This window comes from Nerophis ophidion, linkage group LG07, assembly GCF_033978795.1.
Source record: "Nerophis ophidion isolate RoL-2023_Sa linkage group LG07, RoL_Noph_v1.0, whole genome shotgun sequence".
Lineage (NCBI taxonomy): Eukaryota > Metazoa > Chordata > Actinopteri > Syngnathiformes > Syngnathidae > Nerophis > Nerophis ophidion.
This window is the reverse complement of record NC_084617.1, coordinates 57,804,811-57,827,720: the sequence shown is the minus strand read 5'-3', so window position 1 is coordinate 57,827,720 and position 22,910 is coordinate 57,804,811. Positions and strand designations below refer to the sequence as shown.

The window sequence follows — 22,910 nt, the reverse complement described above, 5'->3', positions numbered from 1 at the left end:
ATCCGTTTTCTACCGCTTATCCCTTTTGGGGTCACCGGGGGTGCTGGAGCCTATCTCTCAGCTGCTTTCGAGCGGAACGCGGCGTACACCTTGGACAAGTCACCACCTCATCGCAGGGCCAACACAGATAGATAGACAACATTCACACTCACATTCACGCACTAGGGCCCATTTAGTTTATATTTTTAGTTAATCGTTCATTTTATTTATTTAGCACACAGCCTACTAAGCCAAATTACGTGTGTGTTAAACATACTTTGCCAATAAAGCTGATTGTCATTCTGATATCAACAGCAAAGTCGAGTTTGCCCAAACCACAGTTCTGCCATTAATTTTCCCTTCAAATTTGACTACTGTTTTTTCATGGGCAACGCAATACTGCGTAGATATCGACGCTACAAAAATATTTTAAGATTTTAAATATACTAATCATCCGTCTTTGCACATGTTCAAAATGATACCCTTAGGTGGGATTGGACATAATATATATATTTTTTCGACGTGGGCGACCTGAAGGGCTAAAATCTGGGCACAGTCCAGCGCGCTATGATATTGACATAGCAAAGAGGAAATAAACCGATGCGTACTGGGGTTCGTAGCGATTGGCCTTCGTCTGCGGATTCGTAATTTATTCCGTTTTTTCAATCATTTTCCAGATCAATTGACCGGCGCAACTGATCTTAACATGACTGTCAGCGCTCTTTTTTTTCCTGTCGCGGGTGACAGAAACCTGACGATGCTAGCTTGACGCTACAGCTAGCTTCTCGCTATATTAGGCAGGCTAGTCTGCGCTCGGCAAGTTTGTTAGCATTGGCTGCTTGAAGGTTACTAGGCTACACAGCCAAACTACCGGCGTCATCTACCACGCCATTTCTATTTTAAGTGTGCTTAAAAACACTCCCGCTTTTTGGGGTTGAGATGCTCGTCGTTTCTCTTTTCTGAAGTCCGCCTGTGTCTGCTAACGTTAGCTAGCCGACGACGGATTGCCGGGTGAGCAAAAATGAAAGAAGCTGTCAACCTCTTTTATCTTTTCGTCTTCTGCATATTTACAACTGTCGTCTTTAAAATGAATATATGTCGTTACATTCCTCCCAGCTACTGTCAAACGTGTGCAGATGACTCTCGTTTTAACTTGTCCGTCCGTCTATTTTTTTTAACAAGTCTTGCTGCTGTAACTTGATATATGTGTGTTTTGTTTTTTTAATGGACATTTTCATGTCAAAGGTCAGGGTCTGTGTGTTTAAAATTGATCCTCTTTGCAGGCTTTTGAAGACCATGGCGGATGAAAACACTCACTTTTGCGGAAATTGGTAAGTGTAGCCATACAGTCAATCACGTGACCAAAGTAGGTTTGTTTTCTCCATTATGTAGTGAATATCAATCATAGATTAGAATAGAATAGAAAGTACTTTTGATCCCTGGGGGAAATTCAGCACCACAGTTCGCTCACAATAAACAATAATAATAATAAATAATATTTGCAATGAGGTGGCGACTTGTCCAGGGTGTACCCCGCCTTCCGCCCGATTGTAGCTGAGATAGGCGCCAGTGCCCCCACGACCCCAAAAGGGAATAAGCGGTGGGAAATGGATGGATGGATATGACATATATTATATTATATATATATATATATATATATATATATATATATATATGAATACACAATACGAAGGTCCTGCAGTCCTGGCTTCAATCCCAGGCTCGGGATATTTCTGTGTGGAGTTTGCATGTTCTCCCCGTGAATGCGTGGGTTCCCTCCGGGTACCCAGGCTTCCTCCCACTTCAAAAGACATGCACCTGGGGATAGGTTGATTGACAACACTAAAATTGGCCCTAGTGTGTGAATGTGAGTGTGAATGTTGTCCGTCTATCTGTGTTGGCTTTGCAATGAGGTGGTGACTTGTCCAGGGTGTACACGACCTTCCACCCAAATGCAGCTGAGATAAGCTCCAGCACCCCCTGCTCCCCCCCAAAAAAGGGACGAGCGGTAGAAAAAAATGGATGGATGGATATGAATAATATAAATATATTCTACTCCGGCTTCCTCCCACTTCCAAAGACATGCACCTGGGGATAGGTTGATTGGCAACACTAAAATTGGCCCTGGTGTGTGAATGCTGTCTGTCTATCTGTGTTGGCCCTGCGATGAGGTGGCGACTTGTCCAGGGTGTACGCGACCTTCCACCCAAATGCAGCTGAGATAAGCTCCAGCACCCCCCGCAACCCCCCAAAAAAGGGACAAGCGGTGGAAAAAATGGATGGATGGATATGAGAAATATAAATATATTCTACATTTAAGTGCAGTCAAGAAGGAACATATGCATTATACTGTCTGATGGCTGTCTGTATGAAGGACCTCCTGTGTCGTTCCGTGTTACATTTTGGGAGTCTGAGCCTTCCCTCTGAACGTGCTCATTCTCTCCGCAAGGTCCGAGTGTAGTGGGTGGGAGGTCTTGTCCATAATGGCTAGGAGTTTTGCCAGACTTCTCCTCTCTGACACCACCGCCAGAGAGTCCAGCTCCACTCCCACCACGTTACTGGCCTTCTCTACCAACTTATCCAGTCTGTTTGCGTCCCTCACTCTCAGCCCGCTGCCCCAGCAAGCCACGGCATACAAGAAAGCGCTTGCCACCACCGACTCGTAGAACATCTTCAACATTTTTTGTACAGACGTTGAAGGATCCTAGCCTCCTGAGGCTCTGTCCCTTCTTGTAGAGGGCCTCAGCGTGTTTTGACCCATTCAGCTTGTTGTCCATGTGTACTCTGAGGTATTTATAATCCTCAACCATGTCCACATCGACCCCCCTGATTTTAACAGGGGTCGCCGGAGTACTCCTCCTTCCCAGGTCCACAACCAGCTCCTTGGTCTTCGTCACATTGAGGTGGAGATGGTTCTTTCCACACCATGTGACAAAGTCCTTGGTCATCCATCCATCCGTTTTCTACCGCTTGTCCCTTTTGGAGTCGCTGGAGCCTATCTCAGCTGCATTCGGGCGGAAGGCGCATCGCAGGGCCAACTTTGTTGTCCAAGTTAGTTGTTTTTAATAGTGATAATACTCACACTTGTTTACATGTTACTTTGGGGACGGCGTGGCGAAGTTGGTAGAGTGGCTGTGCCAGCAATCTGAGGGTTACTGGTTTAATCCCTACCTTCTACCATCCTAGTCCTGGGGCAAGACACATTACCCTTGCTCCTCATGCGTCCTGGTGAGCGCCTTGCATGGCAGCTCCCACCGTCAGTGTGTGAATGGGCGAATGTGGAAATACTGTCAAAGCGCTTTGGGCTCCTTAAAAAGGAGTAGAAAAGCGCTATACAAGTACAACCCATTTACCGTTTAACACAGATAGACGGACAACATTCACACTCACATTCACACACTAGGGCCAATTTAGTGTTGCCAATCAACCTATCCCCAGGTGCATGTCTTTGGAGGTGAGAAAATCATCCATCCATCCATTTTCTACCGCTTGTCCTTTTTGGGGTGGCGGGGGGTCGCCGTAGCCTATCTCAGCTGCATTCGGGTGGAAGGTGGGCTACAGCCTGGACAAGTCGCCACCTCATCGCAGGGCCAACACAGATAGACAACATTCACACTCACATTCACACACTAGGGTCAATTTAGTGTTGCCAATCAACCTATCCCCAGGTGCATGTCTTTGGAGGTGGGAAAACCAATCAATGTTTAGTTATATAGCCCTAAATCACAAGTGTCTCAAAGGGCTGCACAAGCCACAACGACATCCATCCATCCATTTCCTACCGCTTATTCCCTTTGGGGTCGCGGGGGGCGCTGGTGCCTATCTCAGCTATAGGTTGATTGGCAACACTAAATTGGCCCTAGTGTTTGAATGTGAGTGTGAATGTTGTCTGTCTATCTGTGTTGGCGCTGCGATGAGGTGGCGACTTGTCCAGGGTGTACGCCGCCTTCCGCCTGATTGTAGCCACGACGACAATCAATGTTTATTTATACAGCCCCAAATCACAAGTGTCTCTAAGGGCTGCACAAGGCACAACAACATCCTCGGTTCAGATCTCACATCAGGCCAAGGCAAAACTCAATCCCACGGTTTTTTATTGATTCATTGAGACTTTTATTATTAGATTGCACAGTACAGTACATATTCCGTACAATTGACCACTAAATGGTAACACCCGAATAAGTTTTTCAACTTATTTAGGTCGGGGTCCACGTTAATCAAGTCATGGTATAAATATATACTATCAGCATAATACAGTCATCACACAAGTTAATCATCAGAGTATTTACATTGAATTATTTACAATCCGGAGGGTGGTTGGTTTGGCTGATATCAGCACTTCAGTCATCAACAATTGCATCATCTGAGAAATGGACATCGAAACAGTGTAGGTCTGACTTTGTAGGATATGTACAGCAAGTAGTGGACATAGAGAGATCAGAAAACACAATAACAAGTATATACATTTGATTATTTACATCTGATTATTTACAATCCGGGGAGGTGGGATGTGGTGGGGGGAGGGTGTTAGTTTAGGGTTGAAGTTGCCTGGAGGTGTTCTTTTAGTGCGGTTTTGAAGGAGGATAGAGATGCACTTTCTTTTACACCTGTTGGGAGTGCATTCCATATTGATGTGGCATAGAAGGAGAGTGAATTAAGACCTTTTGTTAAATCGGAATCTGGGTTTATCATGGTTTGTGGAGCTCCCCCTGGTGTTGTGGTTATGGCAGTCAGTTATGTTAAGGAAGTAGTTTGACATGTACTTCGGTATCAGGGAGGTGTAGCGGATTTTATAGACTAGGCTCAGTGCAAGTTGTTTTTACTCTGTCCTCCACCATGAGCCAGCCCACTTTGGAGAAGTGGGTAGGAGTGAGGTGTCATCTGGGGTGGACAATGAGAAACCTTGGAGAGGACCTCAGATGTTTGATTGATTGATTGAGTTTGAGTTTATTTCGAACATGCAAGCATACAATATGATACATCACAATTTCCAGTTTCTCTTTTCAACATGTTTGAAAATGAGTAAGAAAGAAGCAGAGCTTATTTAATCCTACATCTTTTCTTTTACATAACAGTTGCTAATACTTTTGTCCACTTCCTGTTCTCAATTTATTTACAATATACTCCATAAGTAATCACCATAAAAATTAATAACTTAATAATAATTGGTGAAGTAAGTTATATTTCACATGATGAGATAAATAAGATTTTAGGAATGAATGAATGGATGAAATACATTCAGAATGTTTATTATGGTTCTTCTTTTTTGTACTTTGTAAACACTTTAAGTTTGAAGAGTTTCTTGAAGTGGATCATTATTAGTACATTGTTTGATTGCTTTGCTTAATCCATTCCATCATTTAATTCCACATACAGATATACTGAAGGTCTTAAGTGTTGTACGTGCGTACAAATGTTTTAAATTACATTTTTCTCTAAGTTTATATTTCTCTTCTTTTTTTAGGAAGAATTGTTGTATATTCTTGGGTAGCAGGCTGTAATTTTGCTTTGTGTATAATTTTAGCTGTTTGCAAATTCACTGTCGTGGAATTTCAGTATCTTTGATTCAATAAAAAAAGGGTTTGTATGTTCTCTATATCCAACATTATGTATTATTCTAACTGATCTTTTTTGTAATACCGTTAGTGAATAAAGTGTACTTTTGTATCTATTTCCCCATATTTCTACACAGTAACTATGTGATTGAGACTTTTTTTTAGTAGATTGCACAGTACAGTAAATATTCCGTACAATGTACCACTAAATGGTAACACCCGAATAAGTTTTTCAACTTGTTTAAGTCGGGGTCCACGTTAATCTGTTCATGGTAGTGATGTTCCCCACGACACATCTTCATTCACCACATGAGGGCCAGTTGTGGTGGATGAAGTTGATCAGCAAGCCTTTAATGTGAGAGCCATCTTGATCCGGATCTGTCATGATCATGATCTTGCCATAGCTAAGTGACTTGAGGGACTCTGCGTCACTATAGTTCTGTTTGTACTGGAGACCAAGGATCTTGATGACGTTGTTGACCTCAGCATTTAAAAAATGTTGTTGTTGCCTTTTCTAAAGCTTTTTTTTTTTTTTTTTTTTAGCAAGCATGACATTCCGGAAGCAAATTTCACAACACATGAGATCCACTGTCGGAGAAACATAGCCCTCTGTGATGTATGCCAGGAGCCGGTGCCACGGTCAGAGCTTCAGGAGCACAAGCAGCAGGAGCACATCCAGGTACGGTACAGTGATACCATTGATTGATTGATTGAAACTTTTGTTTGTAGATTGCACAGTACAGTACATAGTCTGTACAATTGACCAATAAATGGTAACACCCGAATACGTTTTTCAACTTGTTTAAGTCGGGGTCCACGTTAATCAATTCATGGTATAAATACATACGATCAGCATAATACAGTCATCACACAAGTTAATCATCAGAGTATATACATTTAATTATTTACAACCCGGGGGATGGGATGTGGAGGAGGGTGGGGGATAGGTTAGGTTGCTATCAGCATATTTCAGTCATTATACAAGTTTATCATCTGAGAAATGGACATTGTAACAGTGTAGGTCTCACTTTGTAGGATATGTACAGTGAGCAGTGAACAAAGTGAGCTCAGAAAGCATAAGAACACGTATATACATATGATTATTTACAGTCTGGGGAGAGGGGGTTAAGCTAGGGTTGTAGCTGCATGGAGGGGTTCTTTTAGTGAGGTTTTGAAGTAGGATAGAGATGCGCTTTCTTTTAAACCTGTTTGGAGTGCATTCCACATTGATGTGGCATAGAAGGGGAATGAGTTAAGACCTTTGTTAGATGGAATCTGGGTTTGACATGGTTTGTGGAGCTCCCTCTGGTGTTGTGTTTATGGCGATCATTTACGTTACCATCCTTTTTATTGTCATTCAAATTTGAACTTTACAGTACAGTTAAGAACAAAATTTTGTTACATTAGCTTGTTGTAGTATAGGATAAAATACTAATAAGGTGCAAATATAAATAAACAGATTACTGTACAGATAAATATATTGCACTTTTTCATATGCATCCACGTTTATTGATGTATGTTATATTGTCTTTATATTCCAGTGAGTTAGTCTGTTTTTGGGGGGGAATTGAGGGAATTATTTTGATGCGTCCAAGAGTCTTATGGCCTGAGGGAAGAAGCTGTTACAGAACCTGGAGGTTCTATTACGGAGGCTGCGGAACCTCTTTCTAGAGTAGTAAAAACAGTCCTTGGTGGGGGTGGGAGGACTCTCCACAAATTTTCTGAGCCCTGGTCAGATAGCAGCTTTTTGCGATTTCCTAGATAAGCGGAAGAGGAGTCCTGATGATCTTTTCCTGCCGTCCTCACCACTCTCTGCAGAGACTTCCAGTCCGAGGCAGTGGCAGGCCGTGCGTTTCCCACCTAGGCCTTCAGTGATCTCTCACTTCAATCATTACCACTCAAAATACCATAATTGATGTCAACACTTGACCATTGCTGGAGAAATACTATACAAGAACACATTCACGCCCTACTGGCCATTGAATCACATCAACAGTATACAAAACGTGTTATTTTCGGGCGCATTTAAAAATCAATTATTACACTTCAGCAATTAAAACATATCCCGTAAATTTTTAAGGTTTTGTGGGCGGTCGTATTTATGTGGCTCACGTCCGACAGCGTCTTTTCGCCGTCATCTTTGTTGTAGTGGTGTAGCGTGTAAGGACGGGAGTGGAAGAAGTGTCAAAAGATGGAGCTAACTGTTTTAATGACATTCAGTCTTTACTTAAATCAATAACGGAGCAGCATCTCCTCCTCTATGGCTCACTAGTGCAACAACGCCGGAAATATGTCCCTTGAAAAACCATCCGACCTGAACTCTGTACTAACTAAAGTTCCTTGGGTGAATTATGTAAACCAACTACACCGGTATGTTTTAGCGCTTTCATGGCGAGTTTACTGACAGATATAAGTAAGAACTTTACACTACTTTATATTAGTAATGGCAACAGCAGAGGATGAATGTCCAATAACAAGAAGACAGAGAAAAAGAAGAAGCTTATCGACTATTGTGTCGGCACACACTACTAGAGGCGGACACGCATAAATTTTCAAGACTTACTGTATGTAGATCCCAAATACAGATCAGAAGGTACCAGAAGGTAAGAAAAGTTGCTTTTGCATAATATTGCGGAAAAAAAATGCCAGATAATGTCTTACCTTATACAGACACAATAATAATACTCGTATGTTGAAGCAAAGTACAATCCATCAAGCGGTGCGGCTGCATAGCCTACCAAAGTCGTACTAAAACATTTTGATACATTTTTGAGAACTGTCTGTAATGTTCTATATTTTCATTAGAACATATATAGCCTGATATATTGGCCCTCTGGAGTCAGGAGCTCTGTTTAAGCCAAAAAACGATGGTGGCATTAGCCTGAACTGTGTCAGAGCAAAGATGTACAACCGCATGATACTACAACGCATATGGGTTGCCATTGACCCTCATCCGAAGGAAAACTGAAATGGGTTCAGAAAAGGCAGGACAGCTGTATCCACAAGGCTTACGGCGTTCCCCCTAACCTGCTAAGGGCCATAATGACTATGAACAAGAACGCAAGAGTCAAGGTGAAGACACCAGACAGACACTGAGGGATTTGTCTTCCAAATAGTTGTGCTGCAGGGGCACACGCTTGCCCTATTCTTCTTTCTCATAGCACTGGACTACGCACTCAAAATAACATTACTCGACGAGAGTACAACCTTAACCTTGGAAGTGCTGTAGACCTGTACTATGCAGATGGCATCTGCCTGTTGTCTGAGCCAGTTACAAGAGCTCCTGAACAGAGTGGAGGCAGACTGCACCAGGGTCGGTCTCAAGCTGAATGCAAGGAAAACCAACGTCCTCTCTTAAAAATTCAACCTCCCCCATGCGCCATCTGGCAGAAGTCAGCAAGCTCAAGTACCTTTTGTTCCTGGGTAATTCATTATAATAAGACATTAAGGTGAGGCATGGAGAGCTCTGAATGCCATGTCTAGTGTGTCAAAATCCAATTTCCCTCAACAGAGCTTTTTCCAAGAAATTGTGGAGTCTGTGCTCTTTTACGAATCCTAAAGCCCGCCTTACAGAAGTCACTGGATTGATTCAACAGCAGAATGCCGTGTGTGGTACTGTACATTAACCAAAACAAGCATGTTACCAACAAGCATCTCAGAGGGTCTGCCAAGGTTGAGTGACAAGGTGGCATCCAGGAGGATAAAACTTACAAGTCACTTCCAGAACTTCCTGCTACCAAGCTATGGCTCTGAGAGCAAACACACGGGCACCGACCAAAAGGATGTTGAATGCCAAAATAACTTAAATGCATGTTTTTGTCAACCTGGGCCATTATTACTTTAAAACTAATATGATAAACCTTATGAGCATTATGCTCTTCCAAAGCCTGAGTTTGCTCATGCTCTTTCAGCATTTCTTCATCTTGAGGAAAACGTCATTAGAAGAGGACTTGAAATACTCTCGTTTTTGACAGCCGTGTGTGCCCTTTTTTCTTTGTTGCTCTGCAGGTTCTAACTCAGTTTTTCTCTCCTCTCGGGTGCTCTTAATTTTTGGGATCACATTTAACTTGAATATAAATAACATAATTTCGGTTTCATCGTGCAAAAATGTTATAGTAATTGTTAAAATGATTAATTTATTTTAATTTAGGGATAACAAACATTTCTGTCTAAATCCAACTGTATATCTTTTCAAGAGTTGAATTATTAGTTTATCGCTGTAAAACATTTCATTAACAGTACTATTAACGCTATACGTCTATCAGTAGTTTTTTTCAAGACAAAACACAATAAACACTAGGTAATGATTTATTCTATATTTTGTGATTCTTTAAATTTCAGATTACTTGCAAATGTGGACTCCAGATAAACAAGAATCAAATTGAAGTTCACCAGGTAAGTCTGATTTAGTTATTTAGTCAATTCTCATCATGAACACTTTCATAATGACTGCTCATGCATCCTAACGTCTTTTGCAACTTTGCAGAACTCTGACTGCTCTCAACGATTGGTCCTGTGCCAGTACTGCGAGTTGGAGGTTGTCTTCAGTCAATCCAAAGAGCATGAGGATTACTGCGGAGCTCGTACTGAACCTTGTCCACAGTGCAAGTGCAACATCATGTTGAGGGAAAAAGCTCTGCATCCGATGTTATGCGGGAGCCCCGCTTTGCTCCAAGAGAGGAACAACCGCAGCTCTGGTCGCAATCCAGCAGATCTGCAGCCCCCAGGGTCCTGGTTTGAGGGCCACTCCATCCGAAACACCCTCAGAGCAGAAGAGCGAGGTCCAAAGGATAACAACCTCAGTGCAGCTAAACATCAGGTCTTTCCTCGCACATTTGAGTCAAGGTTTTACAACTCTGCAAGGGGACCACAGGGCAGCGAAGACTGGAAGAATATTACCCCGAGGAATATGACATCCAGCCAAAGTAAGTGTTGTTTCTCTTTTAACTGTGTTTATACTACTACCAGATAACCTGCCCATTTCTTTTTCTGCTGTAAATGTCAAATGTCAGTTCTAAACAAAAATATCAAGCTTGTAATTAAATGTTTTAGTAATTCAAAACCGTGACATCATTAAATCAAAAGACCTTCAAAGGTTTAACAAACACCAAAACAATACAATTTTTGTTTAGGGCTGAAATGTGATAAAGACTAGTTTTAGGTACCAAAACCCGGTTCTATAATAGCACCAGTACTGACTTACAAGGTAGTAACGGAACTTTTAAAAAAATAAGACACCATTGGTGCTTTATTTCTGTGCTAAATTAATACTTACTCAATAACCTTCAACAAATACTCGGCGGTGACATTGTGTAAGTAATGTCCTTTTAAATAATGTAGCGTCCCGACAGAAGCACAAAATTTGATGTTTTTTTAACTTTATTGCTACAGCAGCTCTCCTAACACCGTTAGCACTGTCACTACACCGAAGACCCAATCGGTCCACACATATGCGAGCAGTACGCCACTTGCTGGACTCGCAATATTTTACGACGGAGCATCTGCGACGCCATGTGCTGTGATACTGGAATGTTTATTGATATAGCTTACATAGTGGTAAAAGGGAATAAGAATTTAAAAATGAACAGAGGGTAGATTTTAAAAATCAGGGAGTATTATCGCCAACATTTCAACCAGTGACTGATTTCTTTTTTAATTTTTGATTTTTAAAACAAGGCCCTTAACTTAAATCCATATCTGCAGCCCTAACAAAAAGTACACTTATAAAATGAAATTGTAAGTATTGTGAAATCATATATTTGGTGAAAAGAAAGTGGAAAAAATATTTATTTGCCTTTAAATGCTACTGTACAGTTTCAAAATGTTATTAGACGTAAGTATTGAAATAAAGATTACAAAGAAAGAAAACCATGGTAACTGTGACGGCGTGCACGAACATAACTGTCTTATAACAAGTCGACAGGAAGTGAAAATATACTTTGCGCATCTGCGGATCGATCGGTGCTTCATGGACTGATCGCGTAGTGACAAACACCGCCGCTCTAGACTAGCCAGTAAGTCACAACAACCTGAACACAGCACTCACTCATCATGCACCAGTGGCAGTTACAGTGAGCAGGGTTGCATTCAGGATAATTCATAATTTTGAGTATCAAACATTAAACTCAAGTTGTTTTGTTTTTTTGCACACTCTCTATGTTCTGTATTGCTGCAGTAGTTATGACAATTTGTTGTAGATTTTCTTTCTTATTTTTTTTTTATGTATCACGTAGTCATTTCATTCATATCATAGAACTATTTAAATTACCAGTCTGTTCAACTTGAATGTCACACAATTCATTACAATAAAAAGTAATTGTTTTGTGTGTTTTAAATTTTTTTGAGGACCCGTTTGGCATCAGCACTGATTTTTAAGTACCAATTCGGTACTAGTATACCCATCCCTAATAATGTCTTATCAGAAATGCAGCTTATTATGGCAAAGCAGCAGTGTTGTACCAGCAAAACCAGACACCAGCGCCCCCTCTCCTGACTGTCCAGTATGATGTCTCTAAATTGATGAGAGCAAAATGTACAAAACTGTGTCAGCTGTGTTTAATATTAATGTAAAGAGCATTGACTCCCAGGAACGAACAATTATCCACCCTTCGCACGTTTGTCACCATGTCAGTATATGTCACTCGTCATCAAAGTTGAGAAGTGCGCAATGTAATTACAAACTCCTCTGTAACTCACAGTGACTGACCCCCGGGGTGCATGACAGTTTTGTTTTTTTACTTCAATAAACAATTATTGGACCAAGGCCTCTGAGATTTGGTCTGGTGCAAATAATGCACATGCAAGGCTGTCCTTGCTCAACAGCGTATACTTCACAATTTTCCCTCTTTTTTTCTTGCCTAATGTGTTCACAGGAGCGAATTAAAACACTCTCCTGGTTCCATAAAAATAAGTCATTAATTCACATGAAGTTAATTTTGTGCTGCTGAACTATTGTGTTTCCCTTGTAGTGGCCGACGCGACCGACTTCTTGAGCCACAGCAACATGTGGCCACTTCAAGATGAGGACTCATCTGGCCTGGACTACATGCTGGCCCTCAGCCTGCAGACAGACGGAGAGTCCATGGCTGGCAGTGGAGAGACCAGTCTCTGGAGTGACATCTGGGACCACACTAAAACTTCCTCCACGTCCAACAACAACTATTCAAACTTCCCCCCTCGCACAAGTGCGGTTCAGGAGCGTGATCAAACAGGTGAAATTAAATCAGTTTCTTTGTTTTAAACCAGGGGTCTCAAACTCAATTTACCTGGGGGCCACTGGATGCAGAAAATGGGTGAGGCTGGGCCGCAAGAAAAAATATCTTAAAAAATCGAACATGCACTTTTTAATGAATTCACCTTCTATGAATGGGTTTCCCGCCCTAGCAACATACTTGCCAATCCTCACGATTTTTCCGGGAGACTCCTGAATTTCAGTGCACCTCCCGACAATCTACCGGTGCAACCATTCTCCCAAAATTTTCCCAATTTTCACCCGGCCGACATTATTAAGGGCTGCCGTGACTGCACTGCCTTTAACGTCCTCTACAACAGTGGTTCTCAACCTTTTTTCAGTGATGTACCTCCTAATCAGAGCAAAGCATTTTTGGTTGAAAAACAGAGATAAAGAAGTAAAATACAGCACTATGTCATCAGTTTCTGATTTATTAAATTGTACAACATTGCTAAATATTGCTCATTTGTAGTGGTCTTTCTTGAACTATTTTGAAAAAAAGATATAAAAATAACTAAAAAACTTGTTGAAAAATAAACAAGTGATTCAATTCTAAATCAAGATTTCTACACATAGAAGTAATCATCAACTTAAATTGTCCTCTTTGGGGATTGTAATTGAGATCCATCTGGATTCATAAACTTCATTCTAAACATTTCTTCTTAAAAAAGAAATCTTTAACATCAATATTTATCGAACATGTCCATAAAAAGTCTAGCTGTCAACACTGACTTGTGTATTATTGTATTATTTGTTCGCAGTTTACGAATTTACATACATATTTCATTGAAGTATTATTCAATACACATATTTCTAAACTATTTATGAATTGCTGCTACTTTTTAGAACGTTTTTAATAAAACCTCACTTGTCCCTTTGCATACCTTCAAGTACCTCCAGGGTTTCACGCACCCCCCTAAAAGAGGACTACTGCTCCACTACATGTCATCGCGCACGCTTTTACATCACACAACCAATGTGCCGTCACCATAACATGTGGTGTGAGACTTGTGCAGAACAACATAAGCGACTGCAAGACATAGTTGATCAACAGCCATACAGGTCACACTGAGGGTGCCCGTATAAACAACTTTAACACTGTTATAAATATGCGCCACACTGTGAACCCACACCAAACAAGAATGAAAAACCCTTTTTGGGAGAATTTCCCTACCCTAACACAACTTAAACACAAGAGAACAAATACCCAGCACACCTTGCAGCCCAAAGTCTCCCGGGCTACAATTTACAACACCTCAACCGACGCAAGTAGGTGGAGTGGGGGGTTGGTGGTAGCGGGGTGTGTATAATGTAGCCCGGAAGAGTTAGAGCAGCATGGGATTCTGGGTAATTGTTCTGTTGTGTTTATGTTGTGTTACGATGCGGATGTTCTCCTGAAATGTGTTTGTCATTCTTGTTTGGTGTGGGTTCACAGTCTGGCACATAGTTGTAACAGTGTTAGTTTTTTTTACGGCCACCCTTACTGTGACGTGTGTAGCTGTTGATCAAATATATTTTGCAATACCACACGTGCGTCTTACATGGCTAGATGCAACATATAACTGGGCTTGCACGCTGTCAGTTCAGGATGTAGGGGGCGCTAAAGGCAGTGCCATCATGGCACTCCCTGAATATTGTTGATCTGGTAAATATCGACAGGGGGTTCGAGAGAATTTGTGCCCTAAAATTCAGGGGTATCCCATCATCCCGGGAAAATTGGGGACATTGGCAAGTATGACGCTGACAGGCGCCTTTCATATTAAACTCGCGGGCCGCACCAACATCAAATTGTCATATCGAAGTGCGGGCCGCATGTTTGAGACCCCTGTTTTAAACATTGCAGTTGGCAAGAATCCTTGATTTAAAAATCCAAATGATGTCTTGCAGACATCATGCTTCCCTGTGAGTTTTGTGAAGAGCTGTTTCCTGAAGAGGACCTCATCTTGCATCAGGTTTGATATGTCAACTTAATAACCTGACACTGTTTGAAAGCTTTCCATTCTGTCATACTTTCTAAAGTTAAAAAGTATTGACTCGCTGCCCAAATTTTGAGCTAAATATATTTTTTATTAATTGAAATAAATTCTGCCTGTTAAAGTGCTAAAATACCGAGAATACAAAATGTGTTCACGTTTAGAAAATTACTTGCCTACCTCATTGACTTTGCAGAGTAAATCTAATCATCTTTTTGTTGCCTGAGGATAATTAGCGGCCTCTAATAATTTTGCACACCTTGATCTTCTTGTGCCACACCCTCTCTCATCACCAGTGTTAGGATTAAGTGTTCAAAGTACTACTTAACTACTCATTGTTTTCCATTGTAATCGGGTAATTTAATTAGTCCCCTTTTTAATCATAATCATAATTATTATTGTAGCATTCCAACAGAGGCACACGGACTGGTGGTCTACTTTTGGTATTCTAATTTTATTTTATTCCAGCCTTAAAGTCCTCTTATGTCAACAACATTTACCGTATTTTTCGGATTATAAATCGCTCCGGAGTATACATCGCACCGGCCGAAAATGCACAATAAAGAAGAAAAAAAACATATATATGTCGCACTGGAGTATAAGTCGCATTTTTGGGGGAAATTTATTCGATAAAATCCAACACCAAGAATATACATTTGAAAGGAAATTTAAAATAAATAAAGAATAGTGAACAACAGGCTGAATAAGTGTACGTTATATGACACATAAATAACCAACTGAGAAGGTGCCTGGTATGTTAACGTAACATATTATGGTAAGAGTCATTCAAATAACTATAACGTATAGAACATGCTATACGTTTACCAATCAATCTGTCACTCCTAATCGATAAATCCGATGAAATCTTCTTCTTCGATGTCGCTTCTAAACAACTCTGCCAACTTCCTCTTGTCGTTTTCTGCTGCATATTTCACTACGTCCAGCTTGTAATCTGCAGTACATGATTTCCCTTTCGGTGCCATTTTTGTTCAGCCCATCTCAGTTTTTATAAGTTACCGCCAACGATGAAATGAACCATTTTAATAGCTACGGCAGTAGCATATAGCAGTTAGCATTCCATGACCCACAATGCACTTCTGCCATGACCCTCCCCCGCCAAATTCTTATTTGCTGACGTGTATGTGACGATTACTGAAGTGTGTGTGACGATTGCTGATGTGTGTGTGACGATTGCTGACATTTTCTTCCGTCTCTTCCGCAAATGAGATAAATAATAGTATTTGATATTGTGTAATCTGTAGTACATGATTTCCTTTTCGGTGCCATTTTTGTTCAGCCCCTCTCAGTTTTTATAAGTTACCGCCAACAATGAATTGATCCATTTTAATAGCTACGGCAGTAGCATACCGTATTTCCTTGAATTGCCGCAGGGCATATAGTATGCGCCTGCCGGATCAAACTCACTTCCCAAAATAATTAGCGCATGCCTAGTATTACCGCCTGGTCAAACTTGTGACGTCACGAGTGGCACTTCCCCTGTCATCCTTTTCAAAATGGAGGAGGCTGATTTCAATACCGGTAATTTGAAATCGCATAAAGTGAAGAAGATTAAGAGCTTTTCAGTAGGATTTAAGGTCCAAGCTTACATCACACTCAAATTTTTACTGCATACCTTTGGTAAGTGCCGGAGTGAGAAGAGGTTTTAAAATAATTAGTGCATGCTTACTTTTACCGCATGCCTTTGGTAAGCGCAGGAGTGAGAAGAGGTTTTAAATTATTTAGCGCCCCGGTGGCAATTCAAGGAAATACGGTATAGCAGTTAGCATTCCAGCACCCCCGGCCAAACTATGAAAAAAAACTGCGACGTATAGACCGAAAAATACGGTATTTCTCTGTTTTGGACACAAAAGCGATGTCTATAGATAAAATTCCACCGTATATAAACGCTGTAGTAATTTTAGGCTAGTTTTCTTGTGAATTTCGGAACATTTCGAAATGCACCTTTTCACATTTAATGGCTTATTTATGCAAGGTATTTGAAGGTTTTTTTGTGAGTGTTTTTTTTAAGGAACACAATAAATACTTCTAGTAACTAATTACATACAGTAATCATGTTACTAATTAAATGTCTTCTTTTTAAAAATAAATAGTATCATTAACTAAATACTTTAGTGACATGGCTCAGATGGTAGATCAGTTGACTTGAGGGATCCTGGTTCGCATTTAGTGTTTAGTGTCTAAATGTGGGTGTTATGTCTTTGGACACAACACCCACATTGCTCCCAGTGACATCACACTGTTGTAAATGTAGCTCCAATAATGGGTTTCTCATGTTTTGAGTCACTCACTGGAGAAAAAGCACTATATAAATGTAATCCACTTCATTTCACTTAAGTACACTAATGCAAAACATAATGTATGCCTAAATCAATAATATATACAGCTTGGAGTTGGAATATATAATAATTAGTGCTGTCAAATATTCTTTTAATCGGATTAAATAATTGATCTTGATTAATCATCATAGTATAATTGATCATTTATCACAGTAAATTTCTTGCTTACGTAAATAAAATTAACTTAAAAGCGTGCCCTACATTTTGACACAAATGCAATTTTGTCATTAGAATGTCAAACAGTTTTACTTGAATGCACGTCATTTTTTTTTCTCAAAACTCAAGTTTAACCTTAAGTCGTGTACTCTGTATTTCCATGCTCATCTCTTTTGTCTTTTAAGACTGGCTGCAGCCCCGCCTCCGCCTTTGCGTCTTACAGCAAGCAGCCGTCATCTCCCCCTAAAGAGGACAGGAATGCTTCTGGTCTGATGCGAAGCCTCCCTAACACGCTGGCCTCCAACATTCCTACCTTCCCGCGCTCCGTCTCGCCAGCTTCATACAGTCCGCCAGCAAGTCCACTAGAGGGCGACGTCGTGATTCCATGCGAATTCTGCGGCGTTGCCCTTGAAGAGGCCGTCGTTTTTCACCATCAGGTATGTAACTCCTCCAGTTCAGAAGGATCTACATCTTCAGATATCACAGAGTTTAACCCGTTTTTTTTTTTTCAGCCAGACTGAACATGTATTTGGTGATTGTTTCTGAAGATATGACTTAGTAGTAGTCTAACTGGAATGTTTTTTCTTTCTTTGTAGGACAAATGTGACATGCGCCCTCAAACAGCCTTTCCACTTAACAATATAACGAAGGCATCTATCAAGAAAAGTTTTGCCATGGACGCGTTTGGACAGGTTTCCCCTGATTTTCAGAGGAGAATAAAGCCTCAAGGTTAGATGTAATTTCATAGCATGAAATCTGGTGAGCATGATAGTTAAAAAACGTATCTCGCTAAACATCATTCCAAATTCTGCTCACACGATAATAAGTATATTAGTAAATTAATACATGTCTGACAGCGTCAATTAAAAGGGCGCATTATTATTTTGGTAAAAAATATAATGTTGTGGCTGCTGAGTGAACAACATTCTGTTGGTTTGTTTTTTGTTTTTTTACCCATTCAGGTGATATATCGGACCAGGATTTGGGATTGGATCGAGACCCTCCGGCAGTACAAACCCAAAGGGAATGGCCAAGAGGCTACATTGGACGGCCGAGTCAGCGAAAGACGTCCAACTGTGAGGTTTCTGCACACAACCGAGCTCCGCATGGCAGAGAGGCCGAGCCCTCATCTTTTTTGGACTCTGACAAGTCAGGATCGGACTATCTAAAGGGGTAAGTCCAGTTCAAACCTGTTAATCAATATAAGGATCAGAACTATTTGTAGCATATGTGAGAATCATGTTTTGTTGTTTTTATGTATGACCACCAGACTACATTTAACAGAGAACAATGAGGGGAGAGGAAACAGAACAAATGTGTTAACAAAGGTAAGCTCACTATCAAATCTTATTGTTTGGTGACAGGTTATTGACAAAGCCTTTATATATATTTATTTATTAATTTATTTTCCTTTATTTAACCAGGTAAATCAAACTTATTGAGATTAAAATCTTTTTTTTTTTTGCAAGAGTGACCTGGCCAACGGGGCACCGAAACAAGTTTTTATGATACATATGACAACTACAAAAACAATAGCAGTCTTGAAGTTCTTTTTTTATAGGTTCATTATTTACGAGACTGGAAACACTGTTTTAATGTTTTTTTGTTTTTTTAGGGAAAGTGCACTCTTTTTTAGTATTTTGCCAATCATCCACAATCTTTATGTGAGACAAGAACACACGTTTGTACATTTTCTGTGCGTTTTAAATAACCGCTTTTGAATAGCAGTTTTTAAACGAGCAATGCAGGTAATGGGGATACAATCTGTTCCGCTGATAAAGCCCTCTGAAAAACATATATGTATACAGTGGGGCAAAAAAGTATTTAGTCAGCCACCGATTGTGCAAGTTCTCCCACTTAAAATGATGACAGAGGTCTGTAATTTTCATCATAGGTACACTTCAACTGTGAGAGACAAAATGTGAAAAAAAATCCAGGAATTCATATTGTAGGAATTTTAAATAATTCATTTGTAAATTATGGTGGAAAATAAGTATTTGGTCAACCATTCAAAGCTCTCACTGATGGAAGGAGGTTTTGGTTCAAAATCTCACAATACATGGCCCCATTCATTCTTTCCTTAACACGGATCAATCGTCCTGTCCCTTTAGAAGAGAAACAGCCCCAAAGTATGTTGTTTCCACCCCCATGCTTCACAGTATGTATGGTGTTCTTGGGATGCAACTCAGTATACTTCTTCCTCCAAACACGACGAGTTGATTTTATACCAAAATGGATACATGGATGGTACAGCAGAGGATTGGGAGAATGCCATGTGGTCAGATGAAACCAAATTATAACTTTTTGGTATAAACTCCACTCGTCGTGTTTGGAGGAAGAAGAATACTGCGTGGCATCCCAAGAACATCACACCTACTGTAAAGCATGAAGGTGGAAACATCATGCTTTGGGGCTGTTTTTGTCCTAAGGGGACAGGACGATTGATCCGTGTTAAGGAAAGAATGAATGGGGCCATGTATCGTGAGATTTTAAGCCCAAACCTCCTTCCATCAGTGAGAGCTTTGAATAGTTGACCAAATACTGATTTTCAACCATAATTTACGAATAAATTCTTTAAAATTCCTACAATGTGAATTCCTGGATTTTTTTTTTCACATTCTGTCCCTCACAGTTGAAGTGTACCTATGATGAAAATTACAGACCTCTGTCACCATTTTAAGTGGGAGAACTTGCACAATTGGTGGCTGACTAAATACTTTTTTGCCCCACTGTATATAATGTAGTAACAGGCACATACATGACATGGCAAATAAATGGGGGATAAAATGTTTCTTTTGCTGTGTTGTATTTGTTGAAATCCATACAGTATCACGCCATATAGGTAGCATGTGGATTTTCAAAGATGACCAACTTCCCGGCTCGGTGCAACAACCTTCTTCGAAGACGTGAGTCATCGTTAACTTTTGCTAATGCGAAGCTCCTTCTTAATTTTATGCGAGGTCGCAACCAACGTTATAACACTGCAATTAGCTAGTGATTGACTATTCCCTAGTGGTCGGAGGAGCACTATAAGCAAGGCGATGTGTTCCTACGCCAGAAAAATAATTCCTCTGTATTAGCTCTTATAATAACAATGTAGCTTGGTTAATAGGCATTTAAATGCATCGTTGTTGGCTTGTTTTATGTATTTTCTGTGCTTTAAGGATGGAATAGATTCCTGCATTGTAAGCTGCCTCGTACTAGCAGTTGTTTCATGCACAGAAAAGGGAAATACACGTGTGTTCTTGTCTCACATAAGCGTTGTAGATGATGGGGAAAATCACAAAAAAAGTTCTTTCCTTTTTAGGGTAGATTGTTCATGTTAAGGCGAGGCAATATTTTATTTGGCACTTATTTTCTTTATTGACCTTGTTCTCCTATTCCCAGCTCCCTAAGAAGCAGAATGAAGAGCAAGAAGAAGAATGACCTGCTCGATCTCTGCTTTTCCTTTTTGTCCATCTTTAAAATCATAAATATATATAAGTGCCTGTGTCAGCAGCAACACCACATTACAGTTTAACATTTAAAATTATTTGGTTTTTGCTATAAATATTATACTTTACATTTTTGTCTGGGTTTATATTCAAATGTTTTTTTGTGTCATCTGTTGTAACTAAAACATTTGTAATCACCGTCCTTAATTTGAATGTTTCTTTGTATAACCTTAATAGCACTTGGATTATGCATCTTTGAACAACAGAACATTTTTATACTGTTGAATATTCATATTTAGTACTTTAGGTAATACAGAGCTTTCTGTTGTCATATGTTGCAAAAGAAAATGAACACTATGTTTTGTATCAAAGAAACGTACTCCTGTGCCACAAACGTATGAAGATCTGTAGCGAATCATTTCTAAGTGAATAGTCTCATTTTGAAATAAATCATTGCCGGTTTCATATCAGACAACAATCCTAACCAGAGAGGAGCATGTGAACATGGACGTCTCCTGGTATGGTTTTTGTTCATGCACGTGCATCGTTTTCCTCTCTGTGCACAGCAACCGTCTCTGTACTCTGTAACTCCTTGGATGTGTGTGGTTAATGTCAATAAATGTTCATCAACATTTTCATTGGTGGCATAGTTCCAATGTCTACTGTATTACACCTAGACTACAGTGCATCCAGTAGTTAACTACGTTCTACTCCTAATTGACTTTTTATCTTTTAAAACTGTGCAGCCAAATGAATTGGTGCATAGAAATGAGAAAAATAATCCAGTTTATTTAAACTACACAGAATTTGTAAATGTGTAGTGTGTATATAAATGTAAAATAAATACTGTAGTATACCTACAGTAGTGCAAATGATATTGCACATAATGCCACTCATCAAGTAAAATAACAGTATTCATTGGGGGGAAAAAAGATTGACTTTTTTCCCTTAAAGTGAAAGTACCAATGATTGTCACTCACACACACACACACACACACACACACACTAGGTGTGGTGAAATCTTTCCTCTGCATTTGACCCATCCCTTTGTTCACCCCCTGGAAGGTGAAGGGATCAGTGGGCAGCAGCGGTGCCCTGCCCGGGAATTATTTTTAGTGATTTAACCCTGAATTCCAACCATTGATGCTGAGTGCCAAGCAGGGAGGTAATGGGCCCCATTTCTATAGTATTAGTATATTTTTGATACACTACTAAAAATTATTTTTTCTATGAGTTTTTATTTTTATTTTTAATGATAAACTTTTAAAATTTCAATGTCCGATTATTTCTTGTACAATACGCTGGCAGTTTTTCGACAATAGCCCACATGGCCAAACAGGGCAAATAGATCTTTTATTTTTGAAAGCACAATAAAACATATGTGAATTCATAATTTCTTTATACTTTTTTTGCTCAATCAACTTATGTCTGACAAATTTTCCAAACAAGTAGTTTATGTATTTTATTGTAATTAGGGCTGTCAAAATAATGAGTTAACTGGTGTTTAATCACAAATATTGTTTACAATAATCAATCAATCAATCAATCTATGTTTACTTATATAGCCCTAAATCACAAGTGTCTCAAAGGGCTGCACAAACCACTACGACATCCTCGGTAGGCCCACATAAGGGCAGGGAAAACTCACACCCAGTTGGACATCGGTGACAATGATGACTATGAGAACCTTGGAGAGGAGGAAAGCAATGGATGTCGAGCGGGTCTAACATGATACTGTGAAAGTTCAATCCATAATGGATCCAACACAGTCGCGAGAGTCCAGTCCAAAGCGGATCCAACATAGCAGCGAGTCCCGTTCACAGCAGAGCCAGCAGGAAACCATCCCAAGCGGAGGCGGATCAGCAGCGCAGAGATGTCCCCAGCCGATACACAGGCAAGCAGTATATGGCCACCGGATCGGACCGGACCCCCTCCACAAGGGAGAGTGGGACATAGAAGAAAAAGAAAAGAAACGGCAGATCAACTGGTCTAAAAAGGGAGTCTATTTAAAGGCTAGAGTATACAAATGAGTTTTAAGGTGAGACTTAAATGCTTCTACTGAGGTGGCATCTCGAACTGTTACCGGGAGGGCATTCCAGAGTACTGGAGCCCGAACGGAAAACGCTCTATGGCCCGCAGACTTTTTTGGGGCTTTGGGAATCACTAATAAGCCGTTACTCAAAGAGTGAAAGGTATGTGTTGTTGTTTTTTTTTAGTAACCAGCA

The 22,910-nt window shown here is 40.2% G+C and overlaps 1 protein-coding gene across 1 annotated transcript; it reads left to right on the top strand.

Annotated features, from left to right (window-relative positions):
- The first annotated feature begins 533 nt into the window (after positions 1 to 533).
- On the top strand, positions 534 to 21,323 carry trafd1 (TRAF-type zinc finger domain containing 1). The gene is made up of 12 exons (XM_061906669.1): positions 534 to 990; positions 1,263 to 1,310; positions 6,078 to 6,213; positions 9,876 to 9,929; positions 10,021 to 10,459; positions 12,503 to 12,745; positions 14,653 to 14,717; positions 17,437 to 17,688; positions 17,848 to 17,980; positions 18,214 to 18,424; positions 18,522 to 18,579; positions 20,639 to 21,323. The coding sequence occupies exons 2-12, from the start codon at positions 1,276 to 1,278 to the stop codon at positions 20,675 to 20,677; spliced, it is 1,665 nt and encodes a 554-aa protein (XP_061762653.1). The 5' UTR covers positions 534 to 990; positions 1,263 to 1,275; the 3' UTR covers positions 20,678 to 21,323.
- The last annotated feature ends 1,587 nt before the right edge of the window (positions 21,324 to 22,910 follow it).